We start from the raw sequence: 19811 nt of genomic DNA on the forward strand, positions 1-19811 counted from the left end.
TTTACAAAGTTAGAGAAGTATGAAAAAGATTAAGAAAAAACGAGAACAGAGTACAGAGTACAGTAAGTACAGTAAGAGCAAGGTACAACGCACGCACACACACTCACACCTCCTCTCCTCCAACATCGAGGCGGGTGCACTACTGACAGTCAGTGCAGCAACACACAACACAGACAGCGAGGCACACAAGAAGAGATGATTTAGCTCAGCGGCTCATTTATTACTTGGGAATTGTGTTCAATATCTGAGCGTGTGTTTTGTTATAATTACTCCGGGTCCGGATGCATGTGGTTAAATCTGTACCCTCGCGGAGTTGCATTTACCGCGATAACGTTGCAGACAGACAGCAGAACCAGTCCAGACTGTTACCACGTATTATACCAAACATCACGTCGGGTCAAAATATTCTGTGGTTCTACATATTTTGGCTAAATGCTTCGGTTTACACGTGTGTGCGCCATGTGGCGCGCGGCCCCAACGGGAGCAGAATTGGAGCGGAGAGCGGGTCGGCACGTGAATAACGTAGAGGAACTATGCATGTCGACGAATTTACTGTACGTACTCTCTCACCCAAAACGTACACAAAATCAAGCATACGTAACTATAAACGTCCCTTTACTGGTTTTGTTTACAATGGGAGTCACAGGATTATGGCATTGAGTTGTCATTTCCCTTGTCTGGTCTTGTGTTGCTGACAGTGTATGGTCTCTCCTGACAGACATGTGACAATTTGCAGAAGACAAAGCGGATGTCCTCCCCAAGTTCCATTTAGCCTTTGCAGTTGTCTAAAGAGGTCCTTCCTGTGCATAACCTTTACGATGCAAAATTAGACTGTAGAATTTTAAGATTGTGGAAGTTGTCTGGCTTGAGAGTATACAGTACAATACGGTATGTCATTTGATATATATTTTTTAGCTGAGTTATTATCTTGAGGCTGTAAAGTGCATTTATTTAATTGACATTAGATGAGTCTCGGTTGATTCTTTTCTACAGTAAACAAGTCACAATTCACTCATCATATTATTATTACAACAAATTTATAATGCTTATTTTACCGTGAACGAGATTATTGTTTACTTAACTCTTAAAATTACATCTACTGCAAACTGCATACAGATTCGCTTGTCTCCCTCTAATTTCATATTTACCACAAAGATGTCATTCAGACGGTGACCACACCACGTTGTGTTGTTGTTTTGCAGGCGGGCTTGCACGCTTAAAATAGGTTCCGGTCTTCTTGCCCCATCCCATCTCGAGTAGTCGTGGGTTCATAGGTCAGTGGTGCCTCGTGTTTATAAACACTGTCTTATTGGCAGCCGTGAAGTAGGCTTGTATGTCTGCCTGCGACCTAGAGCCAATAACACCATCTCACACACACACACACACACACACACAACGCTATTCTACCCAACTCAATTTCACACACCACTCGGTCAAGGAAAAGGAAGGCACACGCACCAGTAAGTAGCCTTGTTCTCAATTTTCCACGGATTGTTTTAATGGAATTTGAAGCCTCCTTATACATTCAACTGTATGTCATTGATTTTATTGGACAGCATTTTGAAGTACTTGTTCTTTCTTTTGGATTCAAATTTTTTAAAGGTGCTGAATAGCAGCAGTTTAAAAAAAGTGAATGAGACGGGCCTTGTGTGTCTATTTTGATTTTAGTTTAATTAAGTTTGAAGTACAATGGGGCGATTTAATTGTCGAAGCTGCTCTTAATATATTTAGTTGTTAATAGTTAATGGTTCATGATGTTAATTTATGGACCCGTAAGGGTGCATTTAGTTTCATTTGTACACCCTCAGAGTTGCAGTGCATGGTAATGCTTTCTTTGATATTGTGAACTGACGTAGCGAGATAGTTTTGTGCACCGTGTCTTGGCCCTGCTAAGGTGCACACATAAGGAAGTGCATAGTAAGCTAATAGTTAGCTGACTGATAAGCTCTGATCTCGTCTGCTGCCTTATCAAGGCTTTGAGTCACACACACAGAGCCCTCTGTGCCAAAAGTTCCACCTACAAAGCCGATAACACTTTACTTAGTAGTTCTTTGCTGATACCGAATCTTCTGCAGAGTCAGGCATTTAAAAGTCGGGTTATAAAACCAAAAAGAAACCTCGAGAGCATAATATAGCTTAAATGGGTTTTCGGGAGGTGTGGCATGGATACTTATTTTGTGGTATTTTGCTTTACACTGTGCTGTTGATTGCCTTTTGAAGTTGCACAAGGGTCATCAGTGTCACCTTTTAAAACTATGTTATTTGTGAGTGAGGCTCTTGTGCAGTATTGCATTACTGTTCTCTAGGAATCTCTGTGCTCGGAAAGTTAGTTCTCGCTTTCACACCCCCCCTCCCCCCAATCTGTGTGGCTTGACACTACTCTGCCATACCTGTTGTCTTCGGCGTTGTTAACACCATGTGTGCAATCTGTGGCTACAGCTTGCTTTGACACCTGTGTTCCTATTTTTTTTGTTTTCAACATTAGCTTGGTTTGTGTGACCTCTGCGATGACCATTCAAGTCTCCGGTGACACATGTACAGTACAGCCGGCTCACTAACAAGCTCGCTGCCTCAGAGAAGCGTGAACTCGTTACATGTCCACAGCAAGCGTGGGTGGGGGGTACAGCTGAACCCTCAGAGTTGCTTTCCGACTCTGTATACCCCTGGTGGGCAATTTGTTAGAGGCTTGTGTGGTCCTCTCTGCCTCTGCCTCCTCTTTTAAGAAAAAGTTTGGCTTCTACAATTATTGTTGTTACTACTATTAAGTAGTCTTCCCTAGACAACCTCTCCCTCCCATGGCCCCGCTGTCTCCCCTCCCCCTCTCTTTACTCAAGCACCCACAGGCTCCACTGGAGACCTTATGAGGATCATTTGACTGGAGTGATATTGTTGCTTCTGGCTTTTTTAGAGTTGGAGGGGAAAAACAAGCAATTAGTTACACAGTTCTCAGTGGAGAGTTTATTGTGTTCCTGGGGGCTCATTTGTCCAGTTGTTATCTTTATCCAACTTGTTGCTGGGAGCTTCATGTGGAAACTAGGTGCTATGAATCATGTTGTGTTTTTATCGAGTGGTCTCTAGCCTATATGGTCTATTGTTTTCTGCTATGCACTGTCCCTTGCAGGAAATATCCTGCTTATTAAATCATCAGTGTTTTTGCAACATTGCCCTAAAGCTAATTCCTCATTGTTTTTTCATTGGACTTCAGTTGGACTGATACTACTGTACTTTATTATGTATTATAAACTACTCAAGGAACGACTTCGTTCTTCTGCTATACCACTATCATGTGGAACGCCCTACCGCAAGCCCTAAGGGAGTGTAAATCCCTAACCTCCTTCAAAATCGGTCTGAAAAGTCACCTACAAACGGCTGCTACTCGAAACCTGTAATAGACTTAGCCCATACTTACCTCACCTTTTCCACTGTAAATTTCTTCCTTTTCTTTTTCTTTTCTTTTCCTTTTTTTTCTTCTTTTTGAATGTTGTTTTCCCTTTTGTTATTGATGATATCCTATATAAAGTACTGTGTTCTATCCGTCTGTCTTTCAGTGTTATGAGATACAGTACATAAAGTGGTTGTAAATAAGCCGGAAAGCTTACTAGGATCTCCATTTAGTTGACCGTGTACCAGTGATTTTTACTGTCATGAAACTACTTTTTCCTATGCAACCTTCTAATAAATTCTTCGCTCACTGAATCAATTTGTCCTTCTCCCACAGGGGGCCAGCAAGTGAGGGGACAATGCGAGTCCACGTGCACACCAAGTTCTGCTTCCTGTGCGTGCTCACCTTCCTGTTCCATCAGTGTAACCACTGCCATGGCGAAGAGGAGCACCACCATGACCACGACCACGACCACACCCACGACGACCGGCAGATCTCCCAGGCGCCATATTTAGGTAGGGATGGAGCTGGAAACAAGGGCCTAGGGATCGCCAACAGTTGACCGTTACCGTTTAACCGTTAAGAATTTGATTACCGGTAAGCGCTAACGGTTAATGGTGACCGATAAAATAAAATAAAAAGTCAATCTGCGTCGTGTGTCACACCAAAAGCCCCGAAATCAATGTCTGTGTAACATCACCATGCAACTATTCACCCTGCAGTCACACATTTCTGTGCGGTCACCAATGTCTGTGTAACCATGCATGCATCTGTCTGCGACACACACACACGCTGCTGACAAGAGACAACTTGACAAGCTTGTTCATCAAGAATCAAACAGCAATTGGATTTTCCGAAAATGTCTCCATTTGGCGAACCTACAAGGGCCCACTACAAACCCGATAACAAATGTATTGAGTACCCGGTATCCAGAGTTGGGTGTAACGCGTTACAAAGTAACGCGTTACTGTAATAATACTACTTTTTTCGGTAACGAGTAGTGTAACGGTACTACTCCTCCGAAATAATAATAACACTACAAATACTGCCTGGTCGCGTTACTCGCTACTCGCTACTTTCGTGCCTGCAGTTTCTGCTTCTGCCTTCAGCAGGAACCGATTGTAAACATCATCACTTGTCTTTTAAAACATTGGAACTGCCATTTATCTAAAATAACTAACCAAAGAAGAGGTAATCAAACACATTTGATAACACATTTGATTGTCAGCGCAGCAGCAGGTCACGGTGACACTGTGGCAATCAAGCCGCAGCCAGCAGCCACCCGACATTTGATAACCATCGCATATAGATTAATACAAGGGACTAAAAACAGCAAACCCCCCAAATACGGATATTTATAATATCAAGCAAAGAAATGAGTTACCTTTTGCCCATGAGAGAAAGGGAGAGAGAGAGAGAAAAGAGAAAAAAAGAGTGGCACGGCAGCGCATCACGAGGTGCGCAAAGCCGACGTTTGAATCACAGCCTAGATTAATATCCTACACGTGACAAGATACATTAAAACCCCCAAATAGTGAGTATTAAATATCCAGCGAGCCACAAGAATGAATTAGCCTACTGGAAATGTACGGTAGGCTGAGAGAGAGAGGGAAAAAGAGCACCTCACCTTTGCTCTGAGACTCTGACATGAGCTGATGATGACGGACAATTAATAATTCCTTATGCAAAACCATCGCTGCATGTTGCTTTTTTAAGCAAATGGGAAGTTTTCCGCTGCTAGAATTAGTTTGACATTGTTTTAGTGCTTCTGCTGCACACGGAGTCATCTCATTGTAGTTCCATCACTTTCGCCTGCTACAGTAGGGTAGAGTGGGGGAATAGGCCCCCCCTGGGGTAATAAGCCCCCCAGCTGTATTTGACTACAGAACTACCTACTTACTAATACAAATTATAATAATTACTATATGACCTGCTGCGCTCTGTGGGGGGAGAATCTCCGCCAGGTCATGTCCACCCCTGGACTGGAAAATTCATAGGAGCCAAATGGAATGAAATCTGCTTAAACTGACTGACATATGGATACAGAACTATAGGCTATAATGTCAGGTGGAAACCATGTATGTCCATAAATAAATGAATAAACTCATATGTGAGCTAAATAAGGCCACAGGGGCTCAGAAATAATTTAATTATTATAATTTTGATTAATTATTATAACTTCGTATTATTAATATTATTATTATTATTAGACTCATTCAAATGACCACCAGTGAGCCCTGCTCACTTCATTGAACAACATAACTGTATTGTATTATATATTATAATAATATATAATAAATATTTAATACATCTAATATATGTTGGCAATGCATCTCAGGCTTTTTTATGGAGTAACGCAAAAGTAGTGTAACGAGTAGTGTAACGAGTTACTTTCTCCAGGAAGTAATGAAGTAGTGTAAGGCACTACTTTTTTCAGAGGTAATATGTAATATGTAGTGCACTACTTTTTGGAGTAACGGATCCCAACTCTGCCGGTATCAATACGCTTTGGGCTTATCAAGCCTACAATCAAGACAAGAGGCGATCAAGAAATTATTACAATACTATTCATAATATAAAGCCATTTAACACTTATTGCACACTAATGAATGATTGTTTTAATGATATTTAATGATAATATTTGTTACTTTTGTCAATTGTCATCTTCATAGATGGTGGTCAGCCACAAACTCAGTCACAACAACTGGCCAATAAAAAACGTACCAGTTCTGTTCAGAATTTGTCTCACACCTTTCCACAAAATTTTAGGAAACGCTCAATAGTGGGCTCGATAAAAGCCCGGCTCAATAAGCAGGATCGATAAGGTGCTCATTAGCAATAAAAATTAACAAGCGCCATCCCTATATTTAGGTACCACTCTGTCCCCGGGGTCCAAGCCGAGCCCCCCGGGAGAGGCTACACTGGAGGAAGAGCAGCGCTTCTACATCCAGCAGCTGTTCAATCGATACGGCCAGAAGGACAGGCTGGACTTCCAGGTAGGGCTGGGCGATATGGTGATAAATATCGTTGAGACGACACAATGTCTCCGCGATATGCCTTTTCAGAGATATCGGATATATTGTGATATAATGAGGGAGACTTATAAAAGAATCCTGTTTTGTTAATACAGAGATTCATTGCAGAATTCATTTAAACCAGCATTTTGGTCTAAATCTGTAGTTCTCAAACTTGAAAATGTCAAGGTCTCCCCTTAACTCTGTCAGAGTTACATACTTGTAAGGGTCAGTTTAGACCTCCCAAAAGGTACGAAGAGAGATTTTTGTCTAAATCAGTAGTTCTCAAACTTTAAAATGTCAAGGTCTCCCCTTAACTCTGACAGTATACCCGTAAGGGACCATTTGGTTTTCATTTGTATACTGTATAAGAGTTACATACTTGTAGGGATCAATTTAGACCTCCCAAAAGGAACCCAGAGAGTCCCTGGACCCCACTTTAAGGACCACTGGTCTAAATGTTCTGTTGCTCCTTTTTCTTTTAGTTTTGTTACCTTGAACTGTAGGTGTTTGTACTGTTAAGTAACTTGAAAAATAACCATAAAAACCCAACATTAAAAATAATCGTGAGATTGTGTATCGTGATACAGCTTGGGAAAAATATGGTGATATTGTATTTTTCTTCCATATCGCCCACGCCTTCCCCTACTTCCAGGGCTTCGAACGCCTGCTGAATAGCCTGGGCCTTGGCGAGCTGAAGGTGGTGGGTCTGGAGCACGAGGACCTGGGCCACGACCACGTCGCCCACTTGGACGTGCTGGAGGTGCAGGAGGGCCTGCACTCGCATTTACCCACCCATGAAGGAGGCCACGGCCACGGGCACAAGCACAAGAAGGCTGAATCACGGCCAGACCACACGCACACAGAACAGAGACCCACACAGGGCAGCCGGCAGGTGCCGACCGGTGCCAGGCCGCCGCCGTCGGGCACTGGTCCAAGGAGGGACCATGACCATAAACATGAGAATGACTATAACCATGACCACGATCATGAAAACAGTCCCGGGCACGAAGGAGAACACAACCATGAGCGCGAGGAGACAAAGGTCCAGAAAGGCGAACACAAACACTCTCACGCTCACGAACATGAACATGAAGAAAATGATCACAGACACCACCATGAGCACCACAGTCATCATGAGCATGACCACGATCACGAACATGAAAACGATCACGATCATCGCAAACCTCCCCATCAAACGCAGAGCCTTGACGATCCTCCCATCCGCCAGGAGCAGCCACCATCCACTCAGTTGGAGCCCTCGCAGGTAGGCCTACAACTGTTATTTTCATCATAGCTCTTCCTTTTTTGATTCGTTGGATAATAGATTCATAAGTGCCCATTTTGTATATATCGACACATTGATTAACCACTAAAGCCCTATTCATATTCTTAGTCACACAGTATTATTAATATAGTAAGTATTGCCGATCTACAAGCTCACAACGTGTCACATTGCAGCCCATTGGGAGCTTGTAGATCAGTTGCACGTATTTTCAGATTTTATTTTTTGTTTCTTTGAAAAATATAATATATTTGATAATATACGTAATATATGTCCAAAATAGACATGTTAGATTATTAATAGATATTTTTTATAAATGTATGGATTATCAATGTTTAAATTATGTTTAACCCGTTTAGGCTGGGAACACATTATTATTATTTTTTTTACTTTAATCATTATTTAAAAAAAAAAAAAAAAAAAATAGCAGATATACAAGCTCACAGCGCGGCACTCGGTGCTGTGCTGTGAGCTTGTATATCTGCAAATTGTTTTCAAGAATCGCGAACTTGTATATCTGCTATTTTTCAATACCTAAAGTATAAAATAACTCCAGGCCCTAAATGGGTTAAATAATCAATTACTTGGATTTGTTCCATTAACCGTTGCACCGCCTACTTACACACAGGCCCCACAGGAGCAGCAGCCCATAGAGACCACAGCAGCGGGCACCCCGTCGTCGCTCGTCTCCTCCGGCTCCGAGGTCTCCGATGTCCCCACCGTCCCGGCAGCAGACAGCAGGCCCAAGAGGCCCGGCCGGAAGCCCGCCAGGGGGGGCAAGGTCCGGGAACGAGGGCGAAACAAGACGGCCGTACCCGTCTCGCCCCCGCCACCCACCGTAGAGCACAAGCTTAAACACGATCACGACCACGATAACAATCATGAACAGACTCACGAGCACGAACATAGTCATGACCATGATCATGACCACGACCATGATAGCAGCCATTCCCATAAGAAAAAGAGGGAGGCACCAGCGGCACCAGGCGGGCCAGTGAAGCCCACCGTTGCAGCCCATGCTGTAGAGCAGCGTAGGCTCAAACATGATCACGACCACGACCATGATAGCAATCACGAACAGAATCACAGCCATGATCATGACCACGACAGCAGCCATTCCCATAAGAGAAAGAGGGAGGCACTAGCAGCACCAGGCGAGCCAGTGAAGCCCACCACTGCGGCAGCCCATGCTGTAGGGCAGCGTAGGCTCAAACATGATCACGACCACGACCGTGATAACAATCACGAACAGAATCACAACCATGATCGAGACCATGACCATGATCATAGCAGTCATTCCCGTAAGAAAAAGAGGGAGGCACCAAGTGGGCCTGTGAAGCCAACCGTGCCAGCTCTGCAAGGGCATCCGGACGGAATCTTTCACCAGCACGAGGAGGTAAGACTTCCGTTTTTTACTTTTAGTTTTGAAGATGCAAGAAGGGCTGTCACGATTGACATTTTACATGACATTAATTGTGACTCAAATAATTACGATTAACGATTTAATTGTGTTTTTTGTCGTTGACAATTACATTTCTGTCTGGCTTGTAGGCTCTGAATTTGCACATGGCCGATATGACACATAGCATAAATATAAGAAGAAATTACTGACCTTTTTGACAACTTTATACTTAAAAAATTACATTGATAGTGGAAATAGCCGATCTACAACCTTGCTGAGCTTTTATATCTGCTATTTCCACTACTTTTTTTTAAAGTGTTTGAAACTATATGATCATTTCTCAACATGGAAACGATTATAAAAAACAATTGTGATTACCTCAAATAATTGTGATTAGACAATTATATAATAATTGTTACAGGCCTAGGCCTAGATGCAAGAAGCAGTGGAACAAGCAGGGATTGTTATGAAAGGGTGCTGTTGAATGTATTGTATGCATGCATGCAAGCAGTATGATTATTCTGTATTGGAATGTTTCTAACCAGAACAATTACCTTAAGTAGCAGACAAATAAATTAGGATACTTGTCAATGAACTAGCTGTAGCTGAAATATCTCAAAAAATGCATTATTTTGATGTTAACATTTCTGACATGATAATTGGTTATGCTGGTCCAATATGTAATGGTGGAAGGATAATTAGATATGGTCCCATTGATTTCACATTTCACTTCAGTTTTATTTTATTATTTTTTTGTATTTGGGGGTGGGGTTAAATTGGCAACAGTCTCTTTAAAGCAACGATTGTTACCAATGATTGTACTTAAATGAGGTTGAAACCTCAATTTCTCTCCAAACCACATACTGAGTTTCCATTTCTATTATAGAATGAAGGGGAAAGCCTTCCATGGTAATTTGACAGAAATCCATTGGCATATACAAGCGGTGCCGCAAATCCAAAGAGTATTCTGCTGTTCTCCAAAACTGATAAAGAGAGAAAAACTTTTCAAATGTAAAAAAAAAAAAATATATAGGCCTTTGAGTTTGCGATTCATGACTTCTTGGGTCTGCATGCTTTTCTGTCATGTGCAAATACTTTACTAGAATTGATTCCCTGTTGCAGTGATGCTTGCTTTTTTAAATCTACATCCAAGCCAAGGCCATTTTTTATCTTCAGACCACAGTTACTAGTAACACTACTACCCGCATCCCTCCACCCCACCCCACCCCAAATTCACTATTTGCCATCAAAATAGATTTTCCCCGAACAGAGCAGACAAAAATGATAGTTTGTTACTTGCCAGAGTGTCTGGGTAGAGTAGATAAACACCAAGCACAATTACCTCTCTGCCTGAATCTATCCCTCTCCCCCCAGGGTCTCTTAATCATTATATTTTTTGGTGTTAAAGGATTGGTAATGATTGTGCCCTTGAGCAAGTCACTTAATCCCTAATTTCTCCAGCAGCAGAGCTACTCTGGGGCAGCGTCCAAAGTGTGTTCATGTATCAAAGCCCCTGACTACAAAGCTTCGTAGTGCAGTAAAACCCATTTGTAGCCCTTCGACCGTGGATAAAGTCTATCTCCTTCTCAGTGGTGTAAAGTAACTAAGTGTTTTTACTTAGGTACTGTACTTAAGTACAATTCTGAGGTATTTGTACTTAAACTTCAGTATTTCCAATTTATTTTACTTCTACTCCACTACATCTCGGATCCAAATATTGTACTTTTTACTTCACTATGTTTATTTGAAAAATGTACTTACTACGTTACTAGTTACTTTGCAGATATAAATGATCATAAAACATTAATTCACTTAAAACCCTTATGTTATACCTTGCTATTTTCAAACAATTTGCACATTTACATTTGGTGCTTTATGTACATTTTGAATTCTGGACTTTTACTTGCAACAGAATATTTCTTCTATATTGCAGTATTGATACATTTACTGAAGTAAGACATGTTTTTCCACCTCTCCTCCTCCTCCTCCCTCCTGCAGTGTTTGAACCTGACCCAGCTTCTGTCCTACTACGGTCTGAGCCCTGACTCGCTGATCTCCCCCGAGCAGTTCACCTTCCTGTGTCCCGCTCTGCTCTACCAGATAGACATGAGGGTCTGCATCCACCACTACCACCAGATGGAGGTGGAGGAGGCGGCCCTGGAGCATGTCAACCCCGGTAAGAAGAAGAAGAGCCATTGACCATGATAGGGGTGGGCAATGGGATGATATTTTCCTAAGCTACTGATTTAGACCAAAATGCAGAAATCAATTCTGCAATGAATCTCTGTATTAACAATTCAACAGGAGTTTTTGTATCAGGATTTGTATTGTCAGGATTCATTGTATCACGATATATACGATATCTCTGAAAAGGCATAAGTGGAGAAATTGTATCGTCTCAGCGATATTTATCACCATATAGCCCACCCCTAGTAAGAAGAGCCATTGACCATATTTACACAGTCACCATTTTGCCTCTGTTACACCTACAGTACACGCTGTTATACCTTTCTAGCTGGGAAAGCCTCTTGTGTCATTTTAGTAGTTGCCATATATACTAGCTACAAGTAGTATATATACTAGCTATCTACAAGCGGACGTTGTGATCTTGTAGATCGGCTATTTTCGGCAAAGTGGTTTGGTGTAGAGGGGTAAAAGAACAGACTAATTACAGAGTGAAAGGTCAAGTTTATTAAGTATTGACGGTTCAAGTGGTTAAATATCTGAAAACACAGATTGACATGAATCCAAAATACACTGATTATTGTGCTGTCAAACGAAGAAACTATATGGAATCTATGAGAAGGTTGTGGGGGTCCCTGCTTCATCTCTCTCTCAACTAAGGGGTCCTTGACCTGAAAACGTTGAAGACCTTTGCTTTAGAGCAATATGTCACTAATGCTGGGGTGTTTCACAGGTCTATTGACACATTGTTTAAGCTCATCAGTGACGTGACTGTACTGTAGAGCTTCTATTTGCACAATGGATCAAGTCACAGCCTTGTTTAGACCCTTCAGTAAACAATAACCGTGGGATACAATCACAGAAGCTCTTGTCATTCCGTTCTGAATCAACACTGTTGAAGTAAAACGATGCTACCACTCTAATTTACACGTTCATGCATGGTATTCCTCTTGCTTTGGACTCAAGTCAATATGAATAATAATAATTCTACATTAATTCAAACGCTGAACTCTCTTTAGGGAGTTTGGGAATGGATATTAGATTAGGAGGATATTGTTCTGATTCTAAATAATGATCCTTACAAATTACAATGTCCGGATGTGAATATTTCAAAAGGAAGTAGAACATTTTTTTTTGTTTATGGTCAATCAGAATCTGTTGGAAATCTTTCATTTTCATGTGGTGCTGTAATTAAACGCAAATTTGAAAAGGCACACTGACTATCTACCAATTAAAATATGGCAAGTCATGTCAAAAAGGTTGCAGACCCCTGCTCTAGAGACTAGTAAAACGAACCTGAGTTAGCTGTGCTTGGACTGCAGCGCATGTTCTGCCCTTTGTGTTCACATGTGGCATTTCTATCTGCTTACCGAGAGCTGAGAGCTATTTTCAACTCTGGCATTTGGAAACAATTTGGTAGATACACAGCCTAAGAATAATGTACACATAAAATCACACTAAATACTTAGACAATGAATACCGGAAATGATGAAGACAATTTGGTAGATACACGTACGAGTAAAATCACACTAAACCCGAAAATACTTAGACAATGCATACCGGAAATCAGGCATGCAAACGTGTAGCTTTTCGGCGAAAATCGCCGGTTTGAATCCAAATTTGTCATTTGTGTGAATCGTGCAGATTCGTTAAAAAAATGTTTAGGGGGGTGGGGGCCTGGGGGGGTGTCGTGTCGTTAGAGCAGCAGTGAGAAGAGGAGCGTTTATTTCTTATTCTCGGCGCCGTCCGTTTTGTCAGTACAATAGTGTTGAAGGTGGATGGGGAAGTGGGTCGTTTTATTTTTTAACAAATCAAGCGCTTCCTGAGTCCCTTCTCTTGCATGTGACGTCGTCGTCAACTGGCAGCGCTAAAAGTAAACACTGACTGACTGCACTGCGAGCCACAGACAGAGCCGAGCGCTCAAAGTCTCATAGCTCGCAAAGTTGCCGTAGTTGTGGAGTGACTGTGGACTATTGGCTGTTTGATTCGCTTGCATCGCGGTCGTGCGCTATTCTGCATCGATGCCGTGACGTGATATTATCGGTTATAGCCTTGTTGATTTTACGATGATGCGCTACAATAGCTTATTAGCTACATGCTAACGCTAGAGAGCCGTGACTTCTGCCTACAGAAGGAGGCTGAGACAAGTCACAAAAAGTCTGGTCTCAACTTAAGAACGGACTAACTGAGCTCGAGTTACAAGTGAAATGGATCGACCTTTTCTTTGACGATGATGGCTAGCTAAATTGCAAAAAGTCAGCCAGGAGAATCCACTAAATGAATCATCTGTGATTTACAACTGTGTTTCCCAAACACTGGGTCCCTGACACATTTTATGGGTCCCTTCAATTTTGGTTTCCTACATTTCGTTTTTAATTATTTCTAACATTCCCTCCCCAAAAAAAGCTAAACATTTCATGATTAAAAAAAATAAGTAAATTATTTTTCTAATTTCATGAATAAATAAAATACAAATGATCTAAGAAATGATCTTAGAAAACAAATAGGCCTATTTAAGAAGTAGTTAAAATAGCCGATCTACAAGCTCACAGTGCACATTGTGTCACTGTCTATGCCTGTCTATTAAAGGCAAGTCCCTAAATATTAGGATATTCCTATAACTACCGGTATATCTGTAGGCTATATTATTGTAGATTTAATTTTCTTTATTATATCTAGAACAATCGGTGGTATAGGCAACAAGTCCAATTTTGCTGCATGTATATGTATGATATGTATGAGTAAGTCACTGTTTAACCGAGTTAGAATTGTGCAAATTCACCCAACCCGACCCAAAAAAGGTCAAAAATGTTGACCTTTTGAGGCGCACATTTTATCCCGATAAGAAGTTGTCACCTTTTTCACCTTGGGGCTGTTTGCATGTCTGGTAAATGATGAAGAGATTGTCTAACAGGCCATCATGAAAAGATATGAGACAGACACAACAAACTCTTGTATTATAATGAAAACCACGGTATCAACCCTTCTAAGCCATTGATTGCATAACATAATGCTATAAAGATGCATAACCTAATGCCCTCCTGAAGGGAGCTTGTGAGTCAAAAGTGCTTTACGCTTTACAATGTGTATTACCTTCAGCCATTCACACACCAACGGCAGAGGAAACCATGCAAGGCACCAACCTGCTCATTGGGAGCAGTTAGGGGATCAGTGACTCAAGGACACTTAGACACTAACCCAGGGGGAGCTGGGGATCGAACCGGGACTCGTCCGATTCCCAAACTGCCGCTCTACCTCCTGAGCCACTGCTGCCTCTTATCTGAGCTAAAATATTAGTTTTATGGTGGTAATAATTGAACTGTTACATAAAATATTCCATTGTCCCCCCCTGGATGCACACAGTAAAATCCTCAGTGTTGATATATCCATTTGTGACTCAGATAGTCACAAATCGCCTGGATTGTCTTAAGAGTTAATGAAAACTGAGGATTTTGCAGTGCACTTGCTATGTTCTATTGAATTCTCTGTGTGGTTGTTGGTGCAGAAGCACAGCCCAGAGCAGGGACGAGTTCTTCTCTCTAAATGACACAGATCAGCGCACGTTGCTCACGAGTACATTTCAAACTGTCTCAGGGCACAGGAACGAAAGATACTTAAGTCCTGAAAAGTGCTGCTATTTGCCTTTTTTTAAGTAAGATGAGAATGCAATCAAGAGAGCCCAAAACCCGGTGTTATTGGCCATTGTTGGTTACCAATTTCATGCCTCCTGCGTCCTCCCCCCATCCCAACACCGATGCATCATTAACTTTTATAGACGGGATGGAAAAACCGCAGCCTTGTAATGGCCCTGAGATTGCAAAATGACAGGCTTGTGATGGCCGTGCACCAGTCGTAAGGTCAGGCAAGTAGCAGCCCCCCTTCATGAGTTTTTATGACACTCCCGCTGTTTATCTGCGGTGCGCTGTACAACGAGTCACATGATCTGGCTGTTGGTTCTTTTCAAGATTGCCTTTGACCATCTCGCGTCACGCACACCAATGCTTGGCTCTACAGTACACCATCATCTCCATCGTCAACATTATCGTAAAAATACAAATAAAATAAAAAACAAGGGAAAAGAGTAGGCTATAAGTCTTCAAGGTGCTCCTGGATCAATGGGAATGTAATATAAAAACCTAGAGAAAGATCTGCTGTCAGGACATTTTGGGGAGGAAAAACATATAATTTAAAGTCGATATCATCACCACAGCAGTCTTCATTAGGACATCTTATACATTTAGTTTAAAGTAAGAAACCAATGAGGAATTACTCTAATTCACAATGATGATATTGAATTACGAAAGTTAAACAATAATAAAATAAAGATAAGTAAGTAATCTCATTCAGAGGTTAAAAACACAAACGTAAAACCTCAGGACTTTTTTTCTTTTATTATTATTATTTAACATTATTCCTCCAGGGGAGGATTTGCTGAGCACATTACTGTGTGCTTCATAATCATACAGTAGCACACATTCACACGTTCTGGCTTTAGCTAATGAGACAACTGCTGTGAGAAAAATAAACAAAGGGAAGTTTGTTTCCTATTTTGAGAATTCAGACTTGTGATCTTCTGGACCAAAGCCCACATCCTATAAGCCAGTGAGTCTCAAAGTGTGGTCCGGGGACCCCCAGGGGTCCTTGAGGGAGTTCCAGGGGCTCCCCAGCAAAATTAGTTAATATAGCATCATTAAAGAGAATTTTGGCCCAGAAGGCTATCTTACCTTTAAACATACTTATTTGCTCCCCCAAATGATGGTACAGCTGTTCTTAAGACTGGAGCGAGTGGTTAAATTGTTTAAATCTGTTTATTTATTTCGCTCAAAAGTACATTTATCACACTGCATTGGTTGAATTCACAGCCTGAAGTCACGCGAGAGATGACATTTTGACTTGAGTTGGAAGTTCACGGCTTCACGACAATAATGGCGGCGCTGGGTGGAAATAAACAATGTTTACTGACTCAAGGCATTATCTGCCGCAGACATGTAGCGGAAAAATGGACTTTCGAGTGAGACAAATAAGCAGATTAACAATTTAACCACTTGCTCCTGTCTGAAGTCCTGGTCGGGTAAGACAGATCTTTTGAAAAAAGAACAGCTGGACAATCATTTGTACTTTTAAAGCTAAGATTGCCTTCTGGGACAAAATTCTCCTTTAAGAAACCAGAAACGGTTCTATCCTTTTTGGAACAGTTTCCGGAACACTGTCAGCTGGCATGTGGACTTTTCCTCAAGACATTCTGAAATAATGTGCAATGCCTCACCAAAATATACTTTAGGTAAAATTACCTTACGACCACAGAAATGTGTCTTTTTATTTTTCTTCTCATTCAAATTACTAGATTCTAGCGATCAACAGACTAACTAGATTATATTCTTCTGCTTTCTTTTATTTTTTATTTTTTATACCACGATGCCTTGTTGTGTATACTGGCTGTAATATGATAATAAATAATATATTCATGGGAATAAGTTAAACCATAGAGCATAGACTGTAAAACTGGAAATATCGCGAGACGGCGAGACTTCATTCTTCTTCTCTGAGTGCTATTGGGAATGTAAACAGTCGCCATTCCCCTCCGAGGAAAAAGTCGGGATAAAACATTGGATTACTGCGTCACTTGGAACTATAAATACAAGATTTATGAAGAGAAAAGTGCCTTTGGAGCAGTGAAAATTCGCGCTTTAGCCGGACTAATATTTAGCCCCGTTTTTGCTGTGGAGAGGGCTCGCGATGAGTCCCGTGTTCTTTGAATGGGGGCGACAATAACAGAAATCCATCACAGCAGGTACAGTATGTACACTCGTGATAAAAGGCAGATTAAGGGGGGGTTATGTTTTAGCGCTTTAGCAGGACTAATATTTAGCCCTGTTTTTGCTGTGGAGAGGGCTCGCGATGAGTCCCGTGTTCTTTGAATGGGGACGACAATAACAGAAATCCATCACAGCAGGTATGTACACTCGTGGTAAAAGGCAGATTAAGGGGGGGTTATGTTTTATCCTGGAATTTTCCTTTAAGCTGTCTTGTGCTACAGAAACGTGAGATAGGCTCCAGCCCAGTAGTAGTAGTAGTAAGGACAAACCTGTCACTAGCTAATACCATAGCATCACAGTAGCTAATAGAGTGGTGCAGCACACGTCGCATTCCATAGATTCCACTGGCATGTGACTTAAGACCAATTAAAAGAAGAAAATCACCTTTCATAACAAACATGGCCTTCTAAAATAAGACAATTCAAAAGGGGGAGATTAAAAAGAAAATGAAAGGCAAGTTTATTTGTACAGTACAGCCCATTTCAACAAGGCAGTTCAAAGTGCTTTACATTATTAAGACAAAGACAAAATAAACACACTATAAGAGGACATTTGAATATAATAAAAATATGAAAACAGAATAAGACAGAATGAGGTGTACAATTACAGTGCAGAAGAATGATTAAAATAATCTCAAAAGGCAGCAGCAAACCCAAGTGTTTTTGTTTTGTTTCATTGCTTTGATTTAAAAGAACCAAGCAGACCAGCATTTTTCTGTGTGTTTCTACCAGATACAGTATGTGGTGCATACAAACCACACAATTCTGATTATGGGGACAGAATGCTAGGTTCATGATGTCATACATACAAGATCAAATGTATTTTGGCCCTAAAAGAAGGAGAACAATTAACTCATTTAGGCCTAGAATTATTTCATGCTTTAATTATTGAAAAATAGCAGATCTACAAGCTCACAGCGCTGCACAGAGTGCCGCGCTGTGAGCTTTTAGATCCTTTTGTTATAGTTAAAGCATAAAATAATGGTGACACAGTGACACAGATTTGTTCAGGTCTAAATGGGTTCACCACAATGTCAAAGAGGCCTCTGTTCTCCCTCTAAGGCCGGATTTACACTGCAGTCAAATCCAGCCCAAATCCGATTTGGTTCTCAAATCTGATCTTTTGGCCCGACTTTTCACATTGCATTTGCAAGTGACACAGATCTGATCTGTGCGTTCAGACTGATTTTGACAGCGTCAGCCCAAAGCTGCCCTGCGGCGACATATTATCTGCTGTGGTTACCGTGGTAACAACGTCGGCGTCATGCCGTTACGTCACAACATTGACCCTAGTTGATCATGTTCAGGAAATGTGACATTATAGACCATAGTAACCCAAAACTAACACACGTTACATACAATATTGTTTTTCTCTCTTCTTTTCTTTACTCCTGTGTTTCGCTCTTCTCTCTGGTTTAACTATTTAGATCACGTGTTTTCTCTCTCCTTTCTTGTTTTTGAAGTGGTGAAAACCGCTTCCAATGAGTGGCTTTGTGTGTATCACGCCCATATATGGTCATTTTAGTCCAGAATGAACAGGCTTTTTCAAAAACAGAATGTCCGTTTAATTACCATATATGGTGATATCAGTCCAGAATGAACAGGGTTTTTCAAAAACACAATGTATGTCACCTCATGTCCATATATGGTCACTCCAGGCCAGAATGAACAGGTTTTTCCTGTCCCGTACGTGCAAAATATCAGTCCAGAATGAATAGGCTTTTTCAAAAAGCAAAATGTGTGTCCCATGTCCATATATGGTCATTTCAGTTCAGAATGAATAGGCTTTATCTGTCCTGTACGTCCAAAATATGTGTGCGGTGTCCCTCCCGGTCAGATGAATGGATACTTTGAGGATTGGTCAAGCTTCACATGATAATTTGGCCTTCAGGTTTTATCTGTCTTGTAATGACAAATAGCCGCGCAAGACATTTTCATGTCAGTGGATTGACTAAAAACGCAGATTGAAAATCTAGCAGAAGTTGAAGAATTTAGTAGGCCACAAAGATAACAGAAACTGAAATAATTATAGAGGGATGCAGTTGACAAACAACTAAGAGACCAGCAAGCAGGACTTTTTATATATTTTTTTAAAACCTATTATACCGGCTGTCATACCGGCTCTCCAGACAATTCTATACTAAGATTCACCGTTTCACTTCGAACCGAGGTTTGATTTTTCTCATGTGCTCAGCGCGCTGAAATCAAATCAATAGTAAATACTCGCGCTCTGTAATGACGTCATTACAGTGGCGCTCCGTGCTCTGGTCGCGCAGCAAGTGACGATTGGACAGTTTGATGTGACTTGCATGTGACTTGCGTATAACTCTATGGGGTGGATGTGGTTACTGCTTTCAGACTGAGACAGATGTCCTCAGATCCGGATCGGATTTGAAACCACCTCTGGATGTGGTTTTTCAAAATCTGATTTCATGTGACCTGCATGTGACCTGTCTGGATTTAGACTATTTAAAAAAAATCGGATTCCACTTTTGATGTGACTCAGATCTGATTCAGGCTAGATTTCAGTGGCAGTGTAAAGCCGGCCATAAGATCAACGTCCACTTTGGGTTGATCTTGACGCGTTCAGTTCATATAAAATAATAGAATATTACAGCCTTCCTGTATTCTTCTATCCCTCCTCATAATTTCCAGTGGCAATGGCTTGGTGATCCTTTTTCAAAGTATTGATTAGCCCTTTTTCTTTTTTTGCTTCCACATCGCTGAAT

At 41.2% G+C, this 19811-nt stretch overlaps 1 protein-coding gene across 1 annotated transcript in view; it reads left to right on the forward strand.

Annotated features, from left to right (window-relative positions):
- Nucleotides 1–19811, forward strand: part of slc39a10 (solute carrier family 39 member 10) — a 62900-nt gene that overhangs the window by 19602 nt on the left and 23487 nt on the right. The window contains exons 3-7 of the mRNA XM_080752991.1: nt 3719–3897; nt 6254–6378; nt 7052–7663; nt 8310–9077; nt 11082–11259. Coding sequence (XP_080609117.1) covers nt 3741–3897; nt 6254–6378; nt 7052–7663; nt 8310–9077; nt 11082–11259 — 1840 coding nt within the window. The 5' untranslated portion in view covers nt 3719–3740. The remainder of the gene's footprint in view (nt 1–3718; nt 3898–6253; nt 6379–7051; nt 7664–8309; nt 9078–11081; nt 11260–19811) is intronic.

The sequence above is a fragment of the Nannobrachium achirus genome (genome assembly GCF_963921795.1).
Source record: "Nannobrachium achirus genome assembly, chromosome: 22".
Taxonomy (NCBI): Eukaryota; Metazoa; Chordata; class Actinopteri; order Myctophiformes; family Myctophidae; genus Nannobrachium; species Nannobrachium achirus.